Raw genomic sequence first — 27,664 nt, 5'->3', positions numbered from 1 at the left:
TTGTATTCATAGTTGTGTTTTGAGAAATTGAGAGAATGAAATCATATAGATACAGTAACAACCAGAAAATGATGGAATAGGAAGACGACATATAGCAATACTAAACTGTACTTGATGTTGGTAGAAAGCAGATATTTTTACTAACCACTAATTAAATCAATAATTTAGTGAACTGGATCATTCGTCTTCCTTTTTCAGAGTTTTCTGGTTATCACTGTATATAAAACAGGATTTGTAAAAAGAAATTTTCGAAATAATTGATGAATTATTTATTTGATTTGTTTCACTCTGCTCTGATATCATTTCATATGGGTGTTCCATTCTTTAATGTTAGAATTATATCTTTCAAAGCTAAAAATTTTTTGTCATCAACATTAAAATTTCAGGGAAAATGCATCCAACGCCAGTAACAGTTAATCTATAATTTCCAACAACTAGACAAATTCAAAATAAACAAATTTTTGGAAAAATTCTGTAGGTTTGTACAATTCTATTGACGATTGAAAATGATTAAGACACTCACACACCTTCTTATTCTCAATAACATAGGTAATATATTATTATTTACACTTATTTTTGATTATATTTTAACGTAATAACATTTTGGAATTTTGTCATTTAAACTCTGTATATTTTCAGGATCGTTAACAGGACTTATTAAACGATTAGATGGAAAAGGAATATACACCAACTTATCTAAACAACAAGCATTCTTGAACAAAATGTTAGAAAATGTTAGAAACATTTAAAAAGTAAAATTTTTAAAAACTTTTTGCGATAGAATTTGTCGTTATTTTACACTGTGAACAAAGCAGTTCAGTATTTAACCTCATCGTACAAAGAAAGAATTCGTTATAAAAAACTCCCCAAAAACGACAAATTTTCAGCAAAAGCACTAAACGCCGTTATTAAAAGTTATGCCATTACTAATGTAATATGTAGGTTAAAATTATAATAAAGTACTAAGTCCACATCGAGAGATGTTTCTTAATTTTAGAAATACACTGTGTGGGTTGGGAGGGGAGGGGGGGCGTCGCGTTGGACAATTTCAATAGTTCTTAACAAGGATAAAGGTTGTAAAAGTGATATGGGCCTTATAGTTATTATTTTACAGAGTGAACAGTTTACAGGGTGAATAGTTATACAGGGCTAACATTTTACAGTGTTTACAGAGTGAACAGTTTACATGGTGAACACTGAACAGTCTACAATAGGATTTTTTCAGCTTACAGTAATATGCTTTGAATTCATTGGATACTTTTTTTAAACTTCTTTTTTTGAATTGTTTCTAAAAGTCAAATCATGGGAGGATTTGGAAAAATGTTTTACAATGTTCCACAATCCACTTTGATTTGTCGCAACGCCTTAAGCTTTGATTTTACCGCCTCACTAATACATTTTAAAAAGCATTTGTCTTTAGCTTTAGTTTTAAAGGGGTTATTGGCTAAATTCTCAAAGTTTTTTTGCGTGAGAGATTGCAATTTTTTAATCACAGTGCCCCTTCCATCATAAGGTTGACCCTTGTTTCTTTTTAATTCATTAAATCGAATAAGAAAACGCAATGTAATATGGGTCACCCAGTATATTAGCCGGTATGAGCTGGAACCGTTAGGAAACTATATAATATATCTAAACAATCAGGATATGGGGGGAGGTCAAAGAATGGGGGGAGGGGGGTCAAGGATACTATACAATATTCTAGGACAGAGTGTTTAAGCGGATATATGTTTATATATGTATTGTATAAATATCAAATATTGGGAATACTGAATCAATTTATTAAATTATAACCTTGTAGATAAGATACATTCCTACAATTTAATATATAATCTACAATCTACATCATATATTTAATTAGATTATATAGAGATGTAGATAGCTGTTATATTATATATGAAGAAATAATGAGCAAATTTTTATTAAGCTTTTAACGAATGATATATCAATAAAATCATACAAATTACAATTTGACAAATGCATAAGTTGGTTCTACTGACAGATGAATTGATGTTAAGTAGATTAGGCAAGCATCAACTCAGGTAAAATATATATATATTAAATTTGATTTTAATGAATATAATAAGGAGAACACGTTTAAAAAGATAGAACCACAGGGCCTTGTTAACCTATTGAAAAATACACAATATTCAACAAAAAAATCGGAATTAATTTTTTTAAATCAAGTCTTATCCAATGAATTAATACATTTTTTTTCGTATCTTGAGAAATAGTTTGTTGTATAAAACTTTTAAACTAATGAATTAATTGTTTGTTGTATAAAACTATTAAACTAATGAATGAATAGTTTCTTGTATAAAACTATTAAACTAATGAATGAATAGTTTGTTGTATAAAACTATCAAACTAATAATTGAATAGTTTGTTGTATAAAACTATTAAACTAATGATTGAATAGTTTGCTGTATAAAACAATTAAACTAATGATTGAATAGTTTGTTATATAAAACTATTAAAATAATGAATGAATAGTTTGTTGTATAAAACTTTTAAACTAATGAATTAATTGTTTGTTGTATAAAACTATTAAACTAAATGAATAAATAGTTAACTATTAAACTAATGAATGAATAGTTTGTTGTATAAAACTATTTAACTAATGAATAAATAGTTTGTTGTATAAAACTATATTAAACTAATGAATGAATAGTGTGTTGTATAAAACTATTAAACTAATGAATAAATAGTTTGTTGCATAAAACTATATTAAACTAATGAATGAATAGCTTGTTGTATAAAACTATTAAACAAATGATTGAATAGTTTGTTTTATAAAACTATTAAAATAATGAATGAATAGTTTGTTGTATAAAACTATTAAACTAATGAATGAATAGTTTGCTGTATAAAACTATTAAACTAATGAATAAATAGTTTGTTGTATAAAACTATTAAACTAATGAAGAAATAGTTTGCTATATAAAACTATTAAACTAATGAATTAATAGTTTGCAGTATAAAACTATTAAACTAATGAATGAATAGTTTGCTGTATAAAACTATTAAACTAATGAATGAATTGTTTGTTGTATAAAACTATTAAACTAATGAATTAATAGTTTTCTGTATAAAACTATTAAACTAATGAATGAATAGTTTGCTGTATAAAACTATTAAACTAATGAATGAATAGTTTGCTGTATGAAACTATTAAACTAATGAATGAATCTATCAGGGGAGAAGGTAAGGAACCAGTATGGAAGGATGGAAGAGAAGGAGATGTAAATGAAGAGAAGGAAGGAGAAGAGCAGATAGGACTGAATTATACATTTTATTTAACTCCTCAACTACCCTCAGATACAACACTACTAGGTAACCATTTAAAAGAATTAAAGAAAAAAAAGAAAATTTTCAGATATACAGGGTGTTCCACGAAACATGACAGTTGGTGAATAGTTGAAAATGTTTTCTTCCATAATATGTCAAGTTGTTTGCTACCAAAGAGAATAATAATAAATATTTTATGGCATCTATATTATAGTAAAATTGATCTCTAAGTAAAATATATTTGATTTAAGTTTTTTATACTAAATAAACAGCAAAAAGTCTTTAATTTTAATATCTAATACAGTATGGAAGAAGATATTCAAAACTATTCACCAACTGTCATGTTTCGTGGGACACTCTGTATTTTTTGATTATAGGAATAAATTTTCAGTAGAAAAAAAAATAATTTACTAAAACAGGAATATTTAGTATTTGTCAAGTCTAAGATGGAAAACCTTCATGAAAGACAACTTATCAGGTAAAAATTCAATTTTAGATACATAGAAACCTTAAATATTAAATACATCGAAAGAATTTATGAAATGCCGCCTTGACAATTTTTCAATGGGGTTTATACTACTTTACGTAAATTTCAGTATTTGCAAAAATAAATAAATATAGCCATGAAGATGTGGGAACAGTTTTAAAGAGATTCATATAATTATTTGATTAAAAAACTAAATATCTGCAACATTCCATTATCAGAAAGTGAAGAATACGACATTTGATAAACTCTTTCGATGTATTTAATATTTAGGGTTTAACTGTATTTGGAATACATATTGAAAAATAATAATAACGTGAAATATGTTAAAATAATATAATCATATAATTAGACATTTTCATTATACTTGATCATTTCTTTTTTTCCTTTTCTTTCTCTTTTTTATGTTGTTCTTTATGTTTATGATAATTTTTTTATTTTTTTTTCTTATTTATTTCTTATTTTTTGTTTTTTTCGAGATAAATCAATGAAATCACTTTTTAGAGAAACCTGGGGAGGTGTTCCGAAACTAGAGGGAAAAACTTTAAAAGTGATTTTTATCATAGGAAATTCATTTTTTACATTTTTTATTTTACATAATATTAATCATGTCTGATCAAGAATGAATTAGATATCCATATATTTGTTTCTCTGCTAAAGTAACCTGCACGTATTCCTTACTAAAATAATCAAGGAATCATCAGATTTAAACACTTTTTAAGCTAAACAGCGACGCTATCTTCTACATTATTGATTAGATTAAGGTTTCAATGGTATCGTTGAATGGCGGGTCACTAAAATTACCAAGACAGTTCCTATAAAGTCGGGGTTCAATGGATCAGCTGTCAATCGGTCAGTTTTCAAGGGGACAATTGGTCAAGTGGTCAAGTGGTCAAGGGATAAGTTATTAAGCGGTTATTTGTCAAGGCTGGGGTTAATTATTAGCTTTTGTTCTTCAAGCGTCAAGTTGTTAAGTGGCAATTTGTCAAGCGGCAAGTTGTCAAGTGGCAAGTTGTCAAGTGGCTAGTTGTCAAGTGGCAAGTTGTCAAGCGGCAAGTTGTTAAGTGGCAAGTTGTCAAGTGGCAAGTTGTCAAGGGGAAAGTTGTCAAGTGGCTAGTTGTCAATTGGCAAGTTGTCAAGTGGCAAGTTGTCAAGTGGAAAGTTGCCAAGTGGCAAGTTGTCAAGTGGCATGTTGTCAAGTGGCAATTGGCTAGTTGTCAAGGGGAAAGTTGTCAAGTGGCAAGATGTCAAGTGGCAAGTTGTCAAGGGGAAAGTTATTAAGTGGGTGGTTGTTAAAGGGACAGACCGGCTATCCACCTAAAAGAACGATTTTGAACGTCGACTGTGCTCTCAAACTCAGGATTTACAGATCTTTAAAAAGTTTTATGTGCCTCAAATGAATCCTAAAGAATTTGTCCACAACACTACATACTCAGTTCAACTACCTTTCATAGCCGGTCACTCCCTTTAAGCGGTCAATTGTTAAGATTTAAGAAGTTAGTTGTCAACCACTTTATAATCAAGCTGATGATTATCAAGCTGCTGATTATCAAGCTGATGATTATCAAGCTGATGATTATCAAGCTGATGATTATCAAGCTGATGATTATCAAGCTGATGATTATCAAGCTGATGATTATCAAGCTGCAACAATCATTTGTTAAAAAGTTAAATGAATTATAAATAGAAGAGAATATGAATAGAAAAACTCCTGTGAACACAATAAGGAATTATAAACCACACAATTTTTTTTCTGTGATTTGTAGAAAGTAGAATGTAGATTTAGTTAAAACGTCAATTCTCACATATACAAGCAAATTATAGTCATGAAAAATTCAATTGCTTATTTTACACTCACCTACGTACCTGCATACAGAGAAAAAAGGGTTTAGATGAATGCCGCGTACACGAAAGTAAAATCTATCTTTATCAATTAAAGGGAGTGCTCATGAAAACAAAAAATCCGAACTGGTTTTGATATTGCTCGTTACCATTGGAGCTACATATTTTTCTTTAATACACCCGGGTAGATATTTGTAATTTATTGAGTTTAAAAACTTGCCTTTTTTAACGTCAAAGTTGTTTGGAACTCTTTGCATGTATCTTTTCTCCTTTTTTCATCAAACATTAACAATAAATAAAATCAATATTTGTGGTTTATAAAGTGTAGAAAATTGGGAACATTTTAACATTAAATCCAGATCGTTATACAGCAAGGTAATTCAAACATTTTATTTTTTTAATTTTGAATATTCATTTTTTATTTTTTAGGATACTTTCTTCTCAAATTCAAATTCAAAGAAGAAGGGAACATCTTCAGGTGATTCTATTAGAAAGATCGTATTATTTAGGATTATTAATTCTTAGCCAATAATAGATCAGCTTAAAGAAGGCTTATAATTATAATTTTCAGTGTTGAGATTATCAAAACTGGTTGAACTAGAAAATATGAAGTTCCATGATATTCTGCTAGGGACCCCTCAATGGTAAGATATTCTGCTAGGGACCCCTCAATGGTAAGATATTCTGCTAGGGACCCCTCAATGGTAAGATGTTCTGCTTGGGACCCCTCAATGGTAAGATATTCTGCTAGGGACCCGGCCCTCAATGGTAAGATATTCTGCTAAAGATATGATAAGATATTCTGCTAGGGACCCCTCAATGGTAAGATATTCTACTAAAGATATGATAAGATATTCTGCTTGGGATCCCTCAATGGTAAGTTATTCTTCTAAAGATCCCTAAATGGTAAGTTATTATACCAAAGAGCCCTCAATAATAAGATATTTTACTACAAGGACCCTTAAAGATTAGATGACTAAAATGAGAAAGAGTACATTGATGATTACATTATTCATTAGGATGGGCCCTGAACCCCTGGTTGGGGTTGAAAGTCTGGTAGGAATGAGATGGTTGGTTGACCAGGGACCAGGGATACTAGAACAAATAAGGAATTCATCATTCATTTACAAATTTAATTTTTGGACTTAATCTGAGGTCCTATAGCTTCTTCCAGATAGGGGGGGGGGGGGGCGTAAAAAAGGAAACCTAAACAGGATGGAATGGAAATAATATTTGTTTAAAATTTATTTTTGAATATTGGTTTTAACAAATTTTATTACAAAATTGTATAAATAATCATATGATAGCAGCATCTGGTTTTATGATTTAGAAATCAGTCTTAGAAGCCTATATCTCTGAAAGTAATAGAGATATCAAAGAAATAATTTAGGACAATGTTTCTATATATAGTAGTGAGCTATAACCAAAATCTCAGCCAAATCTAAAATTTTTGTCAAAAAAATCTCAAAAACACCAAAGGCAATTGCCTTCTATACTTTTTTTTATGATCAAAAATAGATTTGGCTAGATTTTAAGTTATGGCTTTATAATATATTAGGGATCTCAGATCCAAATTTTTTATAGCTGAAAAGGGGTTCTCCAATGATGTCTTCATTTCCTAATAAAGGTAAAGGTTGAGAGATCCCTTCCAGTTTTCCTGTTTAATTTCCTTTTTTCTTAATGTTTCTTGTAAATTCTCACTTTTGGGTATCTCAGAGGAGCTCTTAGTGACTTCGAGTTCTGGAACTTTGGGTAATGGGAAGTTGAGGATAGGTGAGGATTGGGGTATCAGGAGTGCTTTAAACACTCCGTTTTCCCATGTTTTATCCTGTATTCCCAGTTTGTGTGGAATTTGAAAAGGTTTTTCCCATTGGAGTTGCACCACATTACAAAATGGGGAGAATTGTGGCTCTGCGGATCAGAATGTGGCATTTTTGACAGTAGTCCATTCTTCATAGCTGGGTATCGCAACCGGCAGAGTAAAAAACCAGCACAATTGTGCTTGGTTACCGACCTCTCAGGATTCTTCTTTCTATATTTCTATTTTTCTTCTTTCTGGAGAGAGAGGGGAAGGAACTTTCCTGTTTTAAGGTGTGGTGCCGCCATGTTTAATTTTTTACAGTGCTGGGTACAGGATGGAAAAAGTATGATTAAGAAAGTTTCCATAAGTTTCTTCCCTTAAAGTCTTTTCATTAATAATAAAATGATGATTTCTCTAGATTTGTTGTGTTTACCACAGATGATGTTTTTATAGAAATGTAAGTCATTTATTATTATTGTTATAATTATCATTATTTATTATTTAAGTTACCACCTGTTCTATTTCCTAACAGCTGTATATTGGAACTCTCCTCCGTTCCTAGCTTGTGATTTCCGCACTTCAGGAACCAGGTAGAAATACGGAATTATTCCGGATTTAAAACTCTACAGGTGTTAGCGCTCATTTAATGTCTGAAATTTATACTTATGTTAAAAAAGCTAAAAATAATACCTCTTGTTTTCTATTGCTAAAACATGAAACCCAAAAATATCAAAATTTGATTCAAAGATTTCTTCTTGTTTACCATTTATATATTCATAAACAATGTGCAACAGAGATTGAGTTAGCTTTTCATAATTAAACTGGGAGTTAAGGGCGCTTCACGCCACTTTTCATATTTTAACAATTGCTTTTCAGAACGCCTTTTTCATAATAAGGAAACTTTTTCTTGGATTTTTATTTGTATATTGAGGAATGCTGTAAAAACAGACAAGCTAAATTTTTATATATATACACTTGTTGATTGCATAGTGTACACTGTACAGTGTAGTCCTATCCTTTACTATCTTGCATAATGAGGATTTTTGTAGGAAATATTTGTTTAGTAATGTGTACATAGAATACTGTAGCACTGCTGGGTACATAATATCTCCTTCTCTTCTCAAATCGTTCTTAAAGGTAATATGCTAAATCATGTACTTGTTGTATACAAGACTTTAGTATTTTTCAAAACCTTCAATACGATCCTCCACTTGCCCTGGTCTATATGGGATCTACATGTTGTACTTGTAACATATCTTGCCCTGGTCTATATGGGATCTACATGTTGTACTTGTAAAATATCTTGCCCTATATGGGATCTACATGTTGTACTTGTAAAATATCTTGCCCAGGTCTACATGTTGTACCTGTAAAATATCTTGCCCTGGTCTATATGGGATCTACATGTTGTACTTGTAAAATATCTTGCCCTGGTCTATATGGGATCTACATGTTGTACTTGTAAAAGGAAACTCTTATAGAGAAAAAAAGTTAAACTAAATATTTTCATTTATTTTTAGAATCAATATTTAGCTAAAATTTGCTCATTTACGAATATAGAGATTACCATTCACAATCATGCTCTTTCTTTTTTCAAGTGGACATAAAAATTGGTGAAAACATCCCGGGTTTTCAGCTGCGAGATTATGATAACAGCGACCCTGGTGCCGAACTTTTAAACTTTAAAAAGATCCCTAATTTATTCCAAAATATTTAGGAATCTGAAGCAAGCATTTTAAAGAGAGGACAGACAGAAGAAAATGTACGGATAGGTCCGGATATAAATACATTGGATGGAGGGGTCCTTCATGAACTTCCTGTAGAAGAGACTCATGAACTGTATTCCTATCCCAAATCTGGGAAAAGTATTGATGAATGGTTGACGGGAGATGTTAGAGTTATTTTAGGCGTTTCTCCTCTCTATCTAAATTTAAGGTTCAACAAATGTTTTTAAACTTAAAAAAAACTTTGTGACTTCTTTTCATTCTTTTTATCCTTTAAAGTCTGAGAGATTATCAAAAACCAATTATTATTACTACTTTCCATCTTTATTCTTTCAATTGCTGACGGTTCTATAGAAATATGTCGTTTTTAGATATTGTTACGAGGAACTCAGTGTGGACAGATGGTTATCTAGTCATCTTTCTAACCCTTTACCCTTCATCTTTCTACAAATACATACTAGGTATCTTTCTAACCCTTTACCCTTCATCTTTCTACAAATACATACTAGGTATCTTTCTAACCTTTTACCCTTCATCTTTCTACAAATACATACTAGGCATCTTTCTAACCCTTTACCCTTCATCTTTCTACAAATACATACTAGGTATCTTTCTAGATCTTTACCCTTCCTACATATACATACTAGGTATCTTTCTAGATCTTTACCCTTCCTACAGAAACATACTAGGTATCTTTCTAGATCTTTACCCTTCCTACATATACATACCAGGTATCTTTCTAGATCTTTACCCTTCCTACAGAAACATACTAGGTATCTTTCTAGATCTTTACCCTTCCTAGATATACATACTAGTTATCTTTCTATACTTCACTTAACAATATACTTTTTCAATTTTATTCTGAAAAATACAAATATTTGTTTCAGTGACTGGTCAAAGTTGTACCGTACTGTTTGGAAGAAATCAGGAAAAGTTCAGCACAGCTGATCTTTTTAATATTTGCTGTTTTACTTCAAATTCAAAACTTCTTTTTTCAAGACTGCCTGTATAGAAACTAGTTTAATCGTTATATAAAGAGAAACATTTATTTTTTTCAACTATTGGTATTCCTTATTTTTTATGATTTCATTATAAATGCTTTCCTGTGCTTTTGTATAAAAAATGTAAAATTGTAAAACATTTTAAAACAAATTTAATTCATATCTGTACACAATGCATGTACACTGTTCAATAAACCTTTATGTTGTAAACTGTACAGTACTGTTTCAGCTTTACAATATTTATTATAGATAAACCAGTACTAGGTTCTCATTGATAAGTTAAAAATTACAAGTTACACATCCTGTCTAATTTGTATAATCTGTATTAGTAAAAAATTATTTTTTATTTATTTACTATTTTCTATTTATGCAGTGTAAATGTTACTGTACACAGATACCTCTCCATTTTTGTTCTTTTGACTAATTTATAAAATATTCTTGGTGTTGGTTAAATGGGGAAATATTGAAAAAAATATTTCATCGGTTGTAAATATTTGGTAATGGGTTGTTAACATTATATGAAATGCATAGGTATAATTATATGTTCCGCTATGTAATCTAAATATAAAATATGTAAAGTTTGTATATAATTATTGTTGTAAAAATGAGAAAAGAAATGATTTCAAGTCTCTATTCTGTCGATATGTCGTGATATTGGAACCATGATTGTTCTGTGAACTCTGTCGATGATTTGGAAGCATACAACTCTATCGAACAAAGTGATTTCTGGAACAATAGTATTGTTATCCAAAACTCACGGATACATGCTCGGTCTGAGCTCCATATTACCTAAAAACAACAAGTTCTTAAGAAGGGGATTATCGAAATATTCATCATCTTTCTGATGATAATATTAGCCTTTTTTAAGATAGTTGGATTTTGTGGTTGGCGTTTATATCATTACAATGAAGACGACTTTTCTATTTAAGTCTCGATTAATAACAAGCTTTTTTTAAAGTTTACATATAAACAATATAAGCAATTTGTTTCCATGTTCATAGCTCGGCAGAAATCAAAAATTGAAATCAAAAGTCGAATTCATTATTTTGATGTTTACGACGACGACTGTAGTTTTTAAGAAGGGGGGATTATTGCTACCTAGTATAGGATAGTTTATAAGACAGGGGAATATGTTACCTAATATAGGATAGTTTATAAGACAGGGGAACATTGTTACCTATTATTGGATAGTTTATAAGACAGGGGATTATATTTACCTATTATTGGATAGTTTATAAGACAGGGGAATATAGTTACCATATTATTGGATAGTTTATAAGACAGGGGAATATAGTTACCTATTATTGGATAGTTTATAAGACAGGCTTGATTAGAAGAATCTGAACAGGGTTGCCAGTTAACAGGACTATAACTAAAAAATATAATTTTATTCCTGTTTCCAACGTAGTCGTTTGTGTATTTTAAGAGCTTGGAAAGGAATTAAATATTCAACTCAAACTCTAATTTTCCAATTCCTATATCTTTACAACCTGAAGTTGTAAACCTTTGATATTTCCAACCATAATTTCTGCTGGATCAAGTTTTCAAGTTTGATATATTAAAGGTTTATGTTGTCTAGGATAAAGGGATTAGAAAATTACAGTTTAAAAATAGATTTCATTTCTGAAACAAAAATGGGGGATGAAGAAAATGGTGCATGCATGGTGAATAGTGATAAAAGTATTGAATATACCTTTGAAAAGCTGAATCAAGGCCTGCATGCCTCCAGCTCTGTACATGGTACAAATACCCGGGCCCGTACCTTCCTCTACTCATGTACATAAATACTAAATAGTCATGAACCTTCCTCCACTCATGTTGTATAAAGTCATGTACAGGGCAGCTATGTAGGGGGGGGGAGGATATTATCCCCCCCCCTTTCTCATGAAAAATAATGGAATAATGGATTTTCAAGTTCCATGATTTAAAACTTTAACAATTTAAGTAAATGTCTTATATCTCCGTCAATTTTAAAGATACAAAGAAGGTAGACCACATTTTGGAAACCTGTTTAGACTTTTAGTCCTGTTTTTATGCCCTCTCTATCATTTATCTGTTATCGGAAATCAAAGACGATATTTAAGTCGTCTCTCAATTCCCATGTTTATTGGGACATCCTGTATCTAATTATTTACCTTTCTTATTTTTGTACACCATGGCTACACGATATTGTAATTATATTTATATCTAGGGTTAACCACTTAAAGGATGAGACTTAAATGACGACCTTAAACTACAGGGTGTCCCACGAAACATGACAATAGCAAGACGACTTGAAAGTCGTTTTTGATATTTGAATTTATTTGTGACATTTAGTCTTCTATCTACTTTAACATGTATGATTCTTGAAACAATTATCACATAATTCTCCAAAAAGTGGTCTGCGTTTTTTGTGCTTTCAATATTACCGGAGATATAAAGAGTTTGGTTCAGATTTCAATTTTGTTAAATAAAAGCAAAATTGTCGAAAGCTGAACGAAATTGTTCATATCTCGGGCAATATTGAAAGCACAAAAAATGCAGACCACATTTTGGAAATGGCAGGACTTGGGGAATTTTGTGATTATTATCTCTAGAAATTTACTAAAATTACGTTGACAAATAAATGCAGCAAATTATATCAAAAATCAAGACGATATTCAAGTCGTCTTGCATACTGTCATGTTTCGTGGGACACCCTGTATCAAAAACTAAATATCTCAAGGTTTTCTGTCGTAAATTAATGGTATTAATAATGATTTTTCTAAAAAAGAAACAAGATCATAACTGCAGGGAACTATATAATGTAAATGTGTTGAAGAAGGTTAACTAAATTCTTTATAGTCGTCTCTGAAGTCTCATCCTTTGTGGGTAACCCTTTATTTTTATATATAACGAACCAACGGTACTGTAAAACCATGCTTTGAATATGCACATTCCTGATATGAAGGCCTGGATTAGATATTGTTGGAACCCAGAGGTCAGGACCAACCTTAATTATATTTAAGTTAATTCCATATAAATTGTTATGTAAGTGTAAAATTATGGCAAATAAAACAAAATATTAAAATTTACCTGAACTAAAGTTGGAATAGATGAGAGTCCAGGAGGTAGAGAATTCTGAAATAAATATGAACGTGTTTTTACATGACCCTTTTTAATGAGAGAAATTTAAAAAAAAAGAACTAATTTAACTCTATTTTTGGTATTTTTGGTTCTAAAATGCACAATTCTTGTTTACTATAGGGACTGTCAAGTTATCTGTAGAATTTATTCTATTAAACATAATTTTATAAAAGTTCAAAGGTACCGTTGTGAATTGTTCATATGTCTTTTACTTACCAGAGAGAGATTGTTTTGGTCTCCCAGCATTTCTGTATTCAAACCTGAAATATTTCCGTATTCAGACCTGGAATATCTCCGTATTCAGACCTGGAATATTTCCGTATTCAAATCTGGAATATTTCCTTATTCAGACCTGGAATATTTCCGTATTCAGACCTGGAATATTTCCGTATTCAAACCTGGAATATTTCCGTATTCAAACCTGGAGGAATATTTCCGTATTCAAACCTGGGATAGTTCCGTATTCAAACCTGGAATATTTCCGTATTCAAACCTGGAATAGTTCCGTATTCAAACCTGGAATAGTTCCGTATTCAAACCTGGAATAGTTCCGTATTCAAACCTGGAATAGTTAATCGTGTTTTCCTATTTTTAAAGAAAATAAACAAATAAACAGGATGACTAAACACTCGCCATAGTTTGATTTTTATAATCCAACCTAGGAATATAATCTGAATGAGATAACATTCGTTAAAGACTCAAATTAAGGAGCGCATCAAAAGATGTAACAGCCAGTGCTAAGAAATTCATTGCCATCAGAAGAAGGCATTTTGAATATTAATATAATAAAATTAAGTAGAAGGGCCAACTGTGACATTCATTTATCAACAATTTGTAAATTTCAAGTTTCAACCAGACAAAATTAGCAAACTTCAAACCGGTCAAAAACAGCGTTTATCAAAAATCTAAAAATTATAGTCATTGACTTTTATTTGAATACCTTTGTTTTGAATATTGAAGAATCCTGCTCCCTTTTTAGAATAATTATCTTCAGAATACCTGAACAGAGACAAGAATGTAATGCAAGGAAAGTATATTGCAGTTGCGTATACTCTGCGTACATATTGAAACCATTTCTCTCTGGGCGGAATTTGTAAACAAGAATAGATGCCTCAGTGTTCGTTTTGTATCCGAGGAGGTTAAAAGCATTGAATTTTTATAATTTTGATAAATCACATAATAGTTTCCTATGGCCAGAATATTTCATTGATTATTTATGTGAAAGATGGATCCCATGTCAGGCTTCGACATCCGTCTTGTGTTTACATTACCACCCAGTGGCAGTACACTGCAGTACAAATGAAGCGTACACCTCTGAAATAACTTTCCTTGCATTAAATCCTTGAACAGAGAGAAGTAATTAATTAAAATTGTTTAGAAATAAAACCAAGTCACTTTTGTAAAGAATGTAATGTGAATTGGACAGGAAACCCTTTAAAGGGACCGTTCACTTATTTTTATAATTTCTTAGTAAACTAATTAGCCTCATAGCTATTCATTGGTATTAGTCTCGCTTTTCAAAGATATCTATGGCCGGAGAAAAATCCGATTTATCGTTTTCAGTAACAACAGCGGCATTCCAATGAAATCTAAAATTATCATATTTTAATGACATAATGATAATGTGTCAACCATTAGATAATAAAATATAAAAACTTTTGATTTCAGAATTAGCAAGAAATTGACGTTTTTCGTGTTTAAACATGATTTAACAAAAAAACAAGTTTATACAAAGACGACTTTCTCTAACAGACAAACCGGTTCCTAGATTCCAACTCTTCAAAATCACGGGAATGCCTGGGAAGTAGGAAAAACGTATTAAATCGTCAAATGTTTAAAATAAGTTATATTTTGAAATAGACAATTTTAAAATAATTTGGAAAAAATTTAAGGATATCTACAATTAACTATTTGATACTACAATTTAATTTAATATTGAAAAATGTTTTTATTCTTGACAATGACAAAAAGCATCAAATAATGTAAATACAAAGATTACCTTTGCGATGGAATTCTGAGAGATTAATCGGCTTTCTCTGCAGACCATTATTGATTATGAATAGCTAATAGGCTATTTAGTTTACCCTCAAATTATTCAAACAAGTGAACGTTCCCTTTAAATGAGGGTCACTTGAAGTTAAAATTAAGTGTTCCTTTAAGTTTTCGATTTTCCCATTTATTGATAAAAATCCTTGCTACCTGTTGAGATTGAACCCTTGGCTGAGAAGATATTTCCCTGCTCTTCCTCCAGGTTGGAGTAAAGAGAAATCTTGGGTTCGGAATCCTACAATCCAGGGATCAAAATATTAAAATCCACATGAAATATAATTCCTTATATCTTCAAACATAAAAAAACTCCTGATGTTTTTAGGGAAAGGAATTGAGTCTTTGCTACAAACTCTGATTTTCTAATTACTATATCTTTGGAACCAAATGTTTCAGACCTTAGATATTTCAAACTATGAATTCTTTTAGATCAAATAATCTAATAATATCAAAGGTTTAAAACATCGGGTTCTAAAGATATTGGGGTTTAAACATTTTATTTTGTTCCAAAGACTTTATTCCTTTACTAAACGAAAAAAAAAATAATTGGAGTGATAGAGTATGGTTGGGATTCAATCACAAAAATAATTATAATAAATGTATCATTTAGATCCTGTATACCCTGATACATTTGAGTCCGATCGGTTCAGCCGTTTTTACGTTTATAAGCAAACAATTCAACAAAACATAAGCAAATAGGCAAACACCAGTTAATATATTTGATCCTGTCTTCCCTATATCTAAATCTATGTCCCAAGGTATAAAGTTTCCAAGCTTGACAGCGCCCAATAATGTCCCAGATTCTATCTCATAATATATTCCATATTTATCCCTGAAAATATTAATAATTTACTCCATATTTATCCCTGACAATATAAATAATTTACTCCATCTTTATCTCTGAAAATATAAATAATTTACTCCATATTAATCCCTGAAAATAAATTTAATTCACTCCATATTTATCCCTGAAAATATAAATAATTTACTCCATATTTATCCCTGACAATATAAATAATTTACTCCATATTTATCTCTGAAAATATAAATAATTTACTCCATATTAATCCCTGAAAATAAATTTAATTCACTCCATATTTATCCCTGAAAATAAAAACTACAGTATGTCTCATACATATCGGATTGTTTATGGCTCTAAATTGCGATTTTTGGGACTAATCAGTAAATAAAAAAAGGGTTGAATCATTTTTAAAAATTTAATGCGCCTAATATGAAAATTTGCATGAAGAGAACACTCGGTTTTTAGAGTATTATGTGTGTATTTCAGCGTTAAATCTTGGAGATAATCCAATATGATATGGGAAGTACTATATCTACTCTATATTTATCCCTGAAAATGTATATAGTATACTACATATTTATCCCTGAAAATGTTATTTATCCCTGAAAATGTATATAGTATACGCCATATTTATCCCTGAAAATGTTTATAGTATACTCCATATTCGTCCCTGAAAATGTATATAGTATACTCCATATTTATCCCTGAAAATGTTTATAGTATACTCCATATTCGTCCCTGAAAATGTATATAGTATACTCCATATTTATCCCTGAAAATGTTTATAGTATACTCCATATTCGTCCCTGAAAATGTATATAGTATACTACATATTTATCCCTGAAAATTTCATATGAACCATGCTCTTTTACTGATTAAAATCTTAAAATTAAATAAATATTTATGTTTAGTTATCTTTGTTACCTTATAAACTCAAGTGCATGGAAAACCCCTCGAAAGGCCTCGATACAACACCAAGGCACTAGGATTTCTGCTGCCTGAATAAAACTATTTTTGACAGGCTCTTTATAAAAAAAAAACCATTTTTGATTTTCATTATACCTGACTCTCAGCATCACAGTAAAGTCCCAGCTCTTCACATGTATATTCAGTTTCATATTTATACGATCTACTTGTCACCAAACCCTACATGGATTAAAAAATATAACATAATGCTTAATTGCTGAATCTTTACTTATTTTACCTTGTTTTTACTTTTATGCCGCAAAATCAAAAAAGTTTTTTCAAAGGGTTTTGATAAAGTTAAATTACATAAAAAGGTCCTAGGCGAAATTTCTAGTGACTGTGCAATGTGTATGTTTATAAACTTTAAGTTATCAGTAATGAATGAGCGATCCATGTTCTTCTTTAAAAATTTATTAATTTCGATTGTGGTTTCACTATAAAAGTTACTTGGAGATTTTCTGCTTACAGAAACAATGGCGGATCATGTCAGAATTAAGCACAATTCATTGTTCAATGAAGAAAACGAAGATATCAATTGTATTCACAGTTTTAAAAAAGTGCTGATTTCTGAAAGGTGAAATTGTTAAACTAAAAATCTCTTGTTCATCTCTTTCTTAAATTAATAATTAAATCTTTGAGAGATAAAGTTCAAATTGCGAGTTGCTCCTCATTTGAGTCTGACAATGAATATAAATTCTTGGTCATCAGGACGGATGAATACTTCTTCTCCCTGAACTATTTATCAAGTTAAACAATATTATATAAAACTTTTGTTATAACCTGAAAATTATGTTTTGAAGCCAAGAGCCTTAAATTATCTCCGTTCACATCAAATTCTCTTTTACCCTGTCTTTAACTGCTGTTTAATATTGAGAAAAAACAAAACAACAAAATTTAAAACAAGATCACACCGATCTGTTATATATTTAAAGGGAGTGACCGGCTATGTAAGGTAGTTGAACTGAGTATGCAGTGCTGTGGAAAACTTCTTTCGGATTCATTTGAGACATATTAAACTTTTTAAAGATCTGTAAATCCTGAGTTTTAGCGCAAATTCAACGTTGAAAACTTTGGGGGTGGATACGTTTTCAGAATCGGTTTTTTAAAAATTATTAAATAACGTTTAGATTAAGGAATAAGATTAAAATAAAGAGAATGGGTTGGAAAAATTCTAATTTTCTGTTCCTATGATGACGATGAGTAAGAATTATTTGTAAAAAATGAAATTATAAAATTAAGCTTGTATTCCTTGTAAAGTAAAGAATATCAGGGCATACCAACCATATTCCTCGCTTTCTAAACCAACAAAATACAAAAGTTGATCAAGTTAAAACTTAAAATGTGACAGATTATTTACAAAAAATTTCAATTAAAGGGAGTGTTTGTGAAAAGTTAAATGGGTATTTGTTGATAGCTATTCTATAGTTATACCTCTAGTTCGGTATTTTTTTGCTGGTTTACCTACAGTAAAACCCTTAATAATAAATACATCGAAAGAATTCATCAAATGTCGTATTCTTCACTTTCTGATAATAGAATGTTGCAGATATTTTGTTTTTTAATTAAATGATTATATGGAACTCTTTAAAACTGTTCCCGCATATTCATGGCTATTTATTTATTTTCGCAATTTCTGAAATTTTCGTAATATAGTATAAAACTCATTGAAAAATTGTCAAGACGATATTTGTTAAATTCTTCCGATGTATTCGTTATTAAGGGTTTTACTGTACTGTTTCAGGGTTTAATTTAATTCATCTTTGCAGAAACATCAGGTAGGATTAATATTGATATCGATCAATATATAGCTACATTTAATAGATATGAACCTAGACCAACTTTCATTTTACCGAACACTACCTTTAAATATTGATCAAGGGAGTGTTTGCCACAAAATAAAATGTATGTAAAGTCTAAATATTTATTAATTTGTATTCCTGAGAGCTGAATCCAGAAGATATGCAGCAGGATCAAGAACGTCTAGAAATAAAGATATTAAAATGTTTAACAATCATTCTATTTGTAGACAAATATTGTTCTTAATTAGTTTCTTCTTAGTTACTTAGTTTACGGGCAGTAAGTATTTAGTAAGTAAGCAGTAAGTATGCAGTAAGTATTTGGTAAGTAAGCAGTAAGTATGCAGTAAGTATATGGTAAGTAAGCAGTAAGTATGCAGTAAGTATTTGGTAAGTAAGCAGTAAGTATGCAGTAAGTATTTGGTAAGTAAGCAGTAAATAAATATGCAATAAGTATTTGGTAAGTAAGCAGTAAGTATGCAGTAAGTAGTTGGTAAGTAAGCAGTAAGTATGCAGTAAGTATTTGGTTTCCGTATTAAAGTCTCGATCTAATCAAAGTTGATTTTTAAACCGAGCTAAGAACATTTCTATTGTTCTTTAAAACTTTTAATAAAACATTCACCATTTCAAAACTGTAAAACTATAATTAAAGATTTAAGTTAGCATCTTTTTATCAAAAAAAAGGTATAAATGACTATTTAGCATACTTGAAGGATTGGTGAGTATATCTTCTACCCTGATTAGAACTGGTCCTCCAGTGTAATCACACACCATACAATCTTCATACTCAGCCTCATAACCTTCCAACATCTAGAATACACAAGAATATGATAACATGAAATAGATAACAATCTAATCAGTTCAGACAAAAAAAAAACCAAACAAATTGGCGTTGTTCTATTTTTGGTTCTTCTAGAAGACATGGTTTATCCCTTTATTCAAAAATACAGAATGCTGCATATTAAGAAATTGAAGAGCTAACAAACCTGTAATCTATAATATTGTAGATTTATCTGTGTACAACCCGTGCTCCAATGCCCCGTTCTATTCCGACTGGAACCACCAACACCAAAAACAGCCAGCTCTGAATCTTTAACAAAATGGGGTAATAGTGAAGAGGGTTAAATGTTTCCCTATCTGCATTGTATACCTGATAGGACCCAGATATATCTGTAACTATACCTGATAGGACCCGGATATATCTGTAAACTATACCTGATAGGACCCGGATATATCTGTAACTATACCTGATAGGACCCGGATATATCTGTAACTATACCTGATAGGACCCGGATATATCTGTAAACTATACCTGATAGGACCCGGATATATCTGTAAACTATACCTGATAGGACCCGGATAGATCTGTGAAGGTTTGCCCAAGAGTTAAAATGTTCTATATCCGGAGCGTAAAGTAAATACTAAAAAGTGTAATTTTAGATACAAACTAAAGGAATTGAGTCTTTGCCACAAACTCAAAATTTGTTTTCCCTATCTTTGCAAACGTACTGAAGGTGTAAACCTTTAACATTTCAAACTTATAGATTGTTTGATCTAACAGAGTTATTAGCTTGAAATATCTAAGATCTAGCAAATCGGGTTGCAAAGATAAAGCCACATGATTCACAAAATTCCTAAATCTAAAGTTAAAAGTACGAAAATAAGAGCTTGTACATAACATGTAAAAACAGCGGATTTAAATATAAAGAAAAAACATTTTTGGCATTTAATTATATAATAACTTTATTCACTTGTTCCATACTAACATTTTATTCACTTACTTTTGTTGAAATAGTTTGAGCTAGAGTATCAATAGTTGGTTCTTCATCAACACAATCTAGACCATACACTGAAACAAGAATTTCAGATTTGAAAACTGATAAAAAGACGAGAGAGGACAAATGCAAACCGCACAATTCACTGATTCGGGTTGCAGCTGACGTCAAAACTTTAACTTCTTGGCATTGCACTGGCAGGATGAAATATACGGCCGTCAGTTTGAATATCGACCAAATACATAATAAGCAACTTAATTTGTTTCCTTCAGTTCGTTAGCAAAAAAAAATCATTTAAAGCAATAAAATTTTACAGAATAAATACATAAACGCATGAGTTAAGCTATATATTCATAAGCAGAACATTGCGGAATAAAAGTCGTCTTCTTACAACCTCTTCATTAGAAACTTAGCAAGGACTTTTCTAATTTGTAACTGAACTTTGAAAATGCAACCTGAGCATATTCAGATATATATAAATCATTACAGTTACAAATCAAAAAATACTTAGCGACGTTTTTAACTAAAAAATGGACAGAAGACAATTTTCATTATTCTCGTATCACTGTATAGTCATAGGTTCCTAAAAAGTAAGCATATTCCTACAAAATAACTTTCGAACGAAAAAAAAAGGAAATAACATATAAATAAATGATCTTAAAGGGACTGTAAATGAAAAATGAAATGGGGTTTAGACTGAAAGCTAATCACTTTAGCTCTTGATCGCGACCCATGAAAGTTATATCTGATGTTCCTATCTCGAGAAATTGATATAAAACTGTGTCAAATTTATACAAAAATTCACATAGATACAATTTTGTATGGAATTAGTAGGTTTAAACAGGTTTAGTTCGCGATCAAGAGCTAAAGTGATTACTTTCATTTTTCTTTTATAGTCCCTTTTAACAACAACAACAAGTTTTTTATTGCTTCCGGGTTTAAGTCTGATAGGTAAAGTATAATTTTTTTGTTAGTTTTTTATTTCGAGTTGTGGAATAATTTTTATCCAAACCTGTTTCATCTTTCGAGCAGTCTGCAATAATCCTAAATAATGAACAATTTGGTACTTTTAGATCTATTTGTCTCTCATCAAAATTACAGTATTATGTACTGTAAATATACTATTTATAAGCAAACAAAAAATGTTATTATACTAAATAATTATTTTAATCATTTACAATGACTCCTGGAAAGCTTGAGATTAGAAGAATAATGAAAACAAAATTAAGAATTAGCAAGAAATGAGAATAGATGCTTTGGTTTTTTGATTTATTGTATCTATTCATTATTACCTAATTCCTGGATATACAGAATGTATTTGCTGAACCAGATTACCAGTATTAATAGGTCCAATATAGTTTATATATATAGTTACAAGCTCATCTATCTAAACAAATTATTTAATTTTAATTAATTTTTTTTTTCGATTTGTTAAATTCTCATATTTCAAAGTTAGGATAAATGCATTTTAATCAATACATCAAATTTTTTCATATCAGGACATCAGTATCAGTATAAGTATCAGTATCAGTATCAGTATCAGTATCAGTATCAGTATCAGTATCAGTATCAGTATCAGTATCAGTATCGGTATGATCAGTTTTATAAATTTCGTGTCCTAGATTTTCAATGTACAAGTTGACATTTTTTGTGAAGAATTACTGGTAGGAGTTTGCGACCTTGTAATAGCTCTTGTTTTGGTTTTACATTTTCAAATGAAAATGATGAAATTTATGAAACTATTTAAAAACGAAGATAAAGTAAACTTTAGTTTAATGTTTATTAAATAGAAAATGAGAGCAATTATCCAGTGAAAAGGGGATAGAAAAATAATAATAAAGATAATAAGGGTTATGATAATATTCATAAATAATAATACTAGCAAAAGTAATTAGATTTATTAAAAACTATGAAAATGATAATTATGATAATAATGTAATTATCAAATTAGAAATATTGTTAATCTTATAAAAGCAATAAATGATATTAGAAATAACGCAAAACATGGCAATAATGAGAATCATAAGCATAGCAAAATGATAATGATAATTATAGAAATAATATAATAATGATGATATTAGCAATTAAAATAATAAGAATGAAAACAATGATGATAGCTGTATAACCAATAATATAACAGAAAGCTAATAATGATAATATTAACAATTTTAAGAATGTTAAGAATTTGATATACCTTAAATTTGTTGTCACAGATCTGTGTTTCCCAGGATGTAAACTGGAAAGGCCAGTCTTGGTTTCCTTTTCAAAAAAAAAATTTTAAAATCCAAAAAGTAAAAAGAGAAAAGTAAGAAATAAGAAAAGGTAAAATTTTGCAAAAATACTTGTACTACTTGCTGACCTCGTAGCACCTCTAGTTTAAATTCTTGTACTACTTGCTGACCTCGTAGCACCTCTAGTTTAAATTCTTGTACTACTTGCTGACCTCGTAGCTCCTCTAGTGTAAATACTTGTACTACTTGCTGACCTCGTAGCTCCTCTAGTTTAAATACTTGTACTACTTGCTGACCTCGTAGCTCTTCTAGTTTAAATACTTGTACTACTTGCTGACCTCGTAGCTCCTCTAGTGTAAATACTTGTACTACTTGCTGACCTCGTACCTCCTCTAGTTTAAATTTTAAGCCAAAGTATGAGAAATGAAAAACTATGAAAATACGAGTCTCATTTATTTAAGAAACTCAATCAAATCTTGTTGTTTCTTAACCCGATATTATGATAAATGAAAACCCCTGTAATAAAACATGAAAACTCCACTGAAAACATATAGTATACTAATTTAATAAATAAATAATAATAAATTAAATAACAAATATTACCTTTGTAATGTTCTGGGCAAACATCTCCCTCCCTAAAAGAATTTATTTCTCATATATTGACTGCAGTATTTTCAAGTGACCGTACCGCACATTTACGCGTGACATGTCCGATTCACTACAGTGCCCTTTAAGGCCAAAAAACTCTGTGTGACGTTACATGTAAATCTCAAAAAGTCTTTTTTATATCTTAAATATAAAACAGCTCATGCAAACCAAATATTTAACAATTTACAGGCGTTTCCGTAGATTAATAAGGATAAATCTGACATCCTTATAAGTAAATGGAAATATTTACTTCTACACTGTAACTATAGTGTATCAGTAAATAGAAATATTTACTTTTGCTGAAACTATAGTTTCAGTAAATGGAAATATTTACTTTTACTGAAACTATAGTGTATCAGTAAATGGAAATATTTACTTCTAATTAAATTATGATGTATCAGTAAATGGAAATATTTACTTCTGCTGAAACTATAGTGTATCAGTAAATGGAAATATTTACTTTTACTGAAACTATGGTGTATCAGTAAATGGAAATATTTACTTTTGCTCAAACTATAGTTTATCAGTACTTCTACTGAAACTATAATGTATCAGTAAATGGAAATATTTACTTTTGCTGAAACTTTAGTGTATCAGTAAATGGAAATATTTACTTCTACTAAAACTATAGTGTATCAGTAAATGGAAATATTTACTTCTACTGAAACTATAGTGTATCAGTAAATGGAAATATTTACTTCTTCTGAAACTATAATGTATCAGTAAATGGAAATATTTACTTTTGCTGAAACTATAGTGTATCAGTAAATGGAAATATTTACTTCTACTGAAACTATAGTTTTTTGCAGCGCGCGTAAATCTATGAGTCACTTTTATAGAGAAAAAATGATTAAAAATAAAAATCTAAAGCTAAGACAACAAGTATATTTCATGCACCCTTGATTAGACAAATGTTTAAAGGGATTGTTGTGAATCAGACATGCCACACCATAAACGGAGGGTCCCTATGCCTGCATTAGACGGATTATAAAAATACTTCAAGGCGAATCTAAGTATGTCTAGAATGTATGCTAATAATCTCCACCAAACCATTCAAATGCCATTAAAATATGTGATACAAGATTTGATATTCAAGTCGTATCTCCCACTGGCCACTACGCAGGAAATAAGAAATACAAATTAAAGTCGGTGTAGTGGTCGCAAATAAGATTGAAGACTTACTGACCATTACACCAGAACAACTATTTTGTAAAATGACTTAAATGACTTAATGGTTTAAAATTAGTTTCACCTCTTTTCTATCATATTTCTAGTTCCACCCACTTTTAGAAAAATGGTTTAAAAATATTTCTTTTTAAGAATTTTAATTGATAAATAGATAATTAAAATAAATCTATTGCTCTAGTTTTGTCAAGTTGTTAATAAAAATAGTAAAGCAGTAAAGAGTAAAGTATAAAGTTTCCTCCTGATTGAAAAAAAATCCATGAGAAACAATTTTGTAATTATTAAAAGATATTTCTACACCATGTTTCCTAGTATTCCCGCACTTTCAAGCTTTAGGAGAGATTTAGATCTGTCATACCCACTCAATAAAATATCCTGAAATATTTTTCAAAAATACATTTTCATATAAGGGGTTCCCAGAATATTTAAATAATCAGACGTATTCTATCAGATGAATATTAATCTAACCTGACGTATTCTATCAGCTGAATATTGATCTAACCTAGCGTATTCCATCAGCTGAATATTGAACTAACCTGACGAATTATATCAGCTGAATATTGATCTAACCTAGCGTATTCCATCAGCTGAATATTGAACTAACCTGACGTATTCTATCAGTCGAATATTGAGTTAAATTGACGTATTCTATCAGCTGAATATTGATCTAACCTGACGTATTCTATCGCTGAATATTGATCTAACTTGACCTATTCTATCAGCTTTATATTGATCTAACCTGACGTATTCCATCAGCTGAATATTGAACTAACCTGGCGTATTCTATCAGCCGAATGATGAATTTCTTGAAGAACCTGAGCTCTTTCTTTATCCTTGAAGAAAAAAGTTACAAAAGATTGAATTAAGAAAATTTAAAAAGGTTAAAAAATCTAATTTGTGCATTTTTTTAAATTGAGTTTTTTCAAGTTATTAAAAAATTCTTACCTTCGCAACTAAAACATTGTTTAACTTTCCATTTTCTAGATATTGAAATAAGCTAAAGCAAGTCAATAATACTACAAATTATGGCATATCAACGATAAAACTAAGTGAATATGTTTTGGGTTAGTTTTTTAAAAGTCTATGTCTTTATATGAATATTGTTTGTTTGTCTGTCTGCCTGTATCCAATAAATGTCAAGACGGCTGAACATACTTTGTCACTTTCATGTACAAAATGGTACCGATCGGCAACTCAAACGACCCCAGGGAAGGTTAAAAGTGAAAAGTGAAAAATCTGCCTTTAAAAAATTAAGATTTTTAAATTCTATTATTGTTTACAGAAACATACGCAAAATTTCAAGTTGTTGCTGAAAGAGGGACGCGAAGGCCTAGTTAATCATTTCTAAGATCTCAGAATATATATATATATATATATATTCTGAGCTTAAGATATAAATATTTGTAAATATGCTAATATGCATTCCTATAGCAAGAGGAGACCAGTAATATTTCAAAAAACTGAAGAAAGATAAATATATATTTTTTAAAAATCTCCAGAACATCAAGATTAGCTTCATCTTTAACTATTTAGATCTAAATCTAAAAAAGTTCAAAAAAGTTATCTATAAAAGTTCTTTATCTATAAAATTATTTTCCCACCTCACTAAAATACTTTTATTTTGATCGAAAACAAACTTGAAAAATTAAAAATCCCGACAAAAACTTTTTCGCACTTAATAATACCCATTACAACAACATATATAGTTTTATTCAGTTTTACTCAGTTTATTTAAAAGCAGGTCGATAAAGTTACTTAATCACCCTGTTGTAGAGAGATTATGTAACTTTATCACCCTACAACGAGACAAATTAGGTATGAAATTTGAAATTTTAATAGCAAGGTGAAAAAGTTACTTTTTCGCCCTGTTGTAGGGCGATAAAGTCACTTAATCACCCTATAACGGGAAATATTAGGTGTGATAAATTTCATCAAAATTGAATAAACATTTTATCATTATTCAAAGTAACACTTTTAATAAATAATTTTCCTCTGCGGGTCAATATTTTTGTTAAATTAAAAGATATATAGTTAATACTGTAACAAAGCATTTTATTTTTAGAAATACATATACACTGTACACTGTACACACTGTACAATCAGAAGATAGCAAGATTACATGACAGTTTTTCTTATAGTTTTAATAGTTTTGATGTAAAGGGTTACCCACAAATGATGAAACTATAAAGACGACCTGAAACTCTTTAAATATGACGATTCTAAGGTTAAATTAAGTCTTCTGCCTTAAATGCAGTTTTTCAACGGCTTGTATACCGATTTAATCCCGAATATAAGAAAAATGACAATACAGATTCTGTCTCTGAAGTCTCATCCTTTGTGGGTAACCCTGTATGTTGTAGACTTGTAACTGAAGTTGTCTGTGTACATATTGTACAATACATGCAGTCTTGTAGACTGCCTAGAGTAAACTACCTCAATTTTCTTATCTTAAATACACACAAGGAACAATTTAAGTTCTGATAACAAAAAAAAATGGTTAAAATGAATGAAATCTTAGATAGTACCAATCTAACATACATCAGATCATTCTCAAAATTCTCAAACTTTTTAAGAATATACTTGCGTGTTAAGGGGTTTTAAAAGTTTTTTGAAGTATCTTTATTACTCATGAGGTTTAGGTAAAATCCATAGCGTAAACGACATATATACTTTAAAATATAACATACTAGCTGAAATATACTTTAAAATATAACATACGGGCTGAAATATACTTTAAAATATAACATACTGGCTGAAATATACTTTAAAATATAACATACTGGCTGAAATATACTTTAAAATATAACATACGGGCTGAAATATACTTTAAAATATAACATGGCTGAAATATACTTTAAAATATAACATACTGGCTGAAATATACTTTAAAATATAACATACTGGCTGAAATGTCCGTTGTTGTCTGTGGAATTCAAAAACCCGTGAGCTCCCTTAAAAAATGTCAGGCACTTT

At 30.0% G+C, this 27,664-nt stretch overlaps 2 protein-coding genes across 4 annotated transcripts; one reads left to right on the top strand and one right to left on the bottom strand.

Annotated features, from left to right (window-relative positions):
- The first annotated feature begins 248 nt into the window (after positions 1 to 248).
- Positions 249 to 10,110, top strand: LOC111708413 (uncharacterized). Its single transcript, XM_023481772.1, has 17 exons — positions 249 to 549; positions 640 to 678; positions 2,000 to 2,039; positions 3,194 to 3,330; positions 3,715 to 3,763; positions 4,274 to 4,331; positions 5,453 to 5,496; positions 5,935 to 5,986; positions 6,041 to 6,089; positions 6,183 to 6,255; positions 6,631 to 6,720; positions 7,831 to 7,869; positions 7,919 to 8,002; positions 8,477 to 8,549; positions 9,130 to 9,347; positions 9,508 to 9,597; positions 10,024 to 10,110. Exons 1-17 carry the CDS (start codon positions 507 to 509, stop codon positions 10,082 to 10,084), a joined length of 1,239 nt encoding a protein of 412 aa, XP_023337540.1. The 5' UTR covers positions 249 to 506; the 3' UTR covers positions 10,085 to 10,110.
- On the bottom strand, positions 6,637 to 26,235 carry LOC111708410 (uncharacterized). 3 transcript variants are annotated; one of them, XR_002766660.1, is made up of 28 exons: positions 26,117 to 26,235; positions 25,637 to 25,707; positions 25,465 to 25,524; positions 25,000 to 25,066; positions 24,759 to 24,789; positions 23,462 to 23,493; positions 22,822 to 22,886; positions 21,920 to 22,014; positions 21,640 to 21,671; positions 20,634 to 20,701; positions 20,198 to 20,273; positions 19,839 to 19,942; positions 19,560 to 19,662; positions 18,994 to 19,036; positions 18,305 to 18,352; positions 17,837 to 17,906; positions 17,153 to 17,236; positions 17,015 to 17,088; positions 16,023 to 16,120; positions 15,442 to 15,526; positions 14,183 to 14,241; positions 13,459 to 13,502; positions 13,192 to 13,236; positions 13,056 to 13,108; positions 11,831 to 11,905; positions 11,436 to 11,509; positions 7,926 to 8,062; positions 6,637 to 6,706 (listed from the first exon to the last, which is right to left on the bottom strand). XR_002766660.1 is itself a non-coding variant. In XM_023481771.1 (27 exons), the coding sequence occupies exons 1-27, from the start codon at positions 26,208 to 26,210 to the stop codon at positions 10,892 to 10,894; spliced, it is 1,785 nt and encodes a 594-aa protein (XP_023337539.1). In that variant the 5' UTR covers positions 26,211 to 26,235; the 3' UTR covers positions 9,980 to 10,891. The 3 variants fall into 3 exon arrangements, 1 of the variants encoding a protein (XP_023337539.1); XR_002766661.1 differs by lacking the exon at positions 6,637 to 6,706 and adding an exon at positions 7,000 to 7,351; XM_023481771.1 differs by lacking the exons at positions 6,637 to 6,706; positions 7,926 to 8,062 and adding an exon at positions 9,980 to 10,926.
- Positions 26,236 to 27,664: the final 1,429 nt, after the last annotated feature.

Source organism: Eurytemora carolleeae, unplaced genomic scaffold (genome assembly GCF_000591075.1).
Source record: "Eurytemora carolleeae unplaced genomic scaffold, Eaff_2.0 scaffold874, whole genome shotgun sequence".
NCBI classification, from domain to species: domain Eukaryota; kingdom Metazoa; phylum Arthropoda; class Copepoda; order Calanoida; family Temoridae; genus Eurytemora; species Eurytemora carolleeae.
The sequence above is the reverse complement of the archived record's forward strand: the minus strand, read 5'-3'. Positions and strand labels throughout refer to the sequence as shown.

Coding starts and splice junctions, on each gene's coding strand:
- LOC111708410 (XM_023481771.1), bottom strand. CDS start 26,210: ATGAAGCTAATCTTGATGTTCTGGAGATTTTTAAAAAATATATATTTA. Junction 14,242..15,441: donor CAAGGGTTCAATCTCAACAG/GTAGCAAGGATT, acceptor GTCTCTGTTCAG/GTATTCTGAAGATAATTATT. Junction 13,237..13,458: donor ACCAAAACAATCTCTCTCTG/GTAAGTAAAAGA, acceptor TATTTATTTCAG/AATTCTCTACCTCCTGGACT.
- LOC111708413 (XM_023481772.1), top strand. CDS start 507: ATGATTAAGACACTCACACACCTTCTTATTCTCAATAACATAG. Junction 550..639: donor TCTTATTCTCAATAACATAG/GTAATATATTAT, acceptor GTATATTTTCAG/GATCGTTAACAGGACTTATT. Junction 6,256..6,630: donor CTGCTAGGGACCCCTCAATG/GTAAGATATTCT, acceptor ATTATTCATTAG/GATGGGCCCTGAACCCCTGG.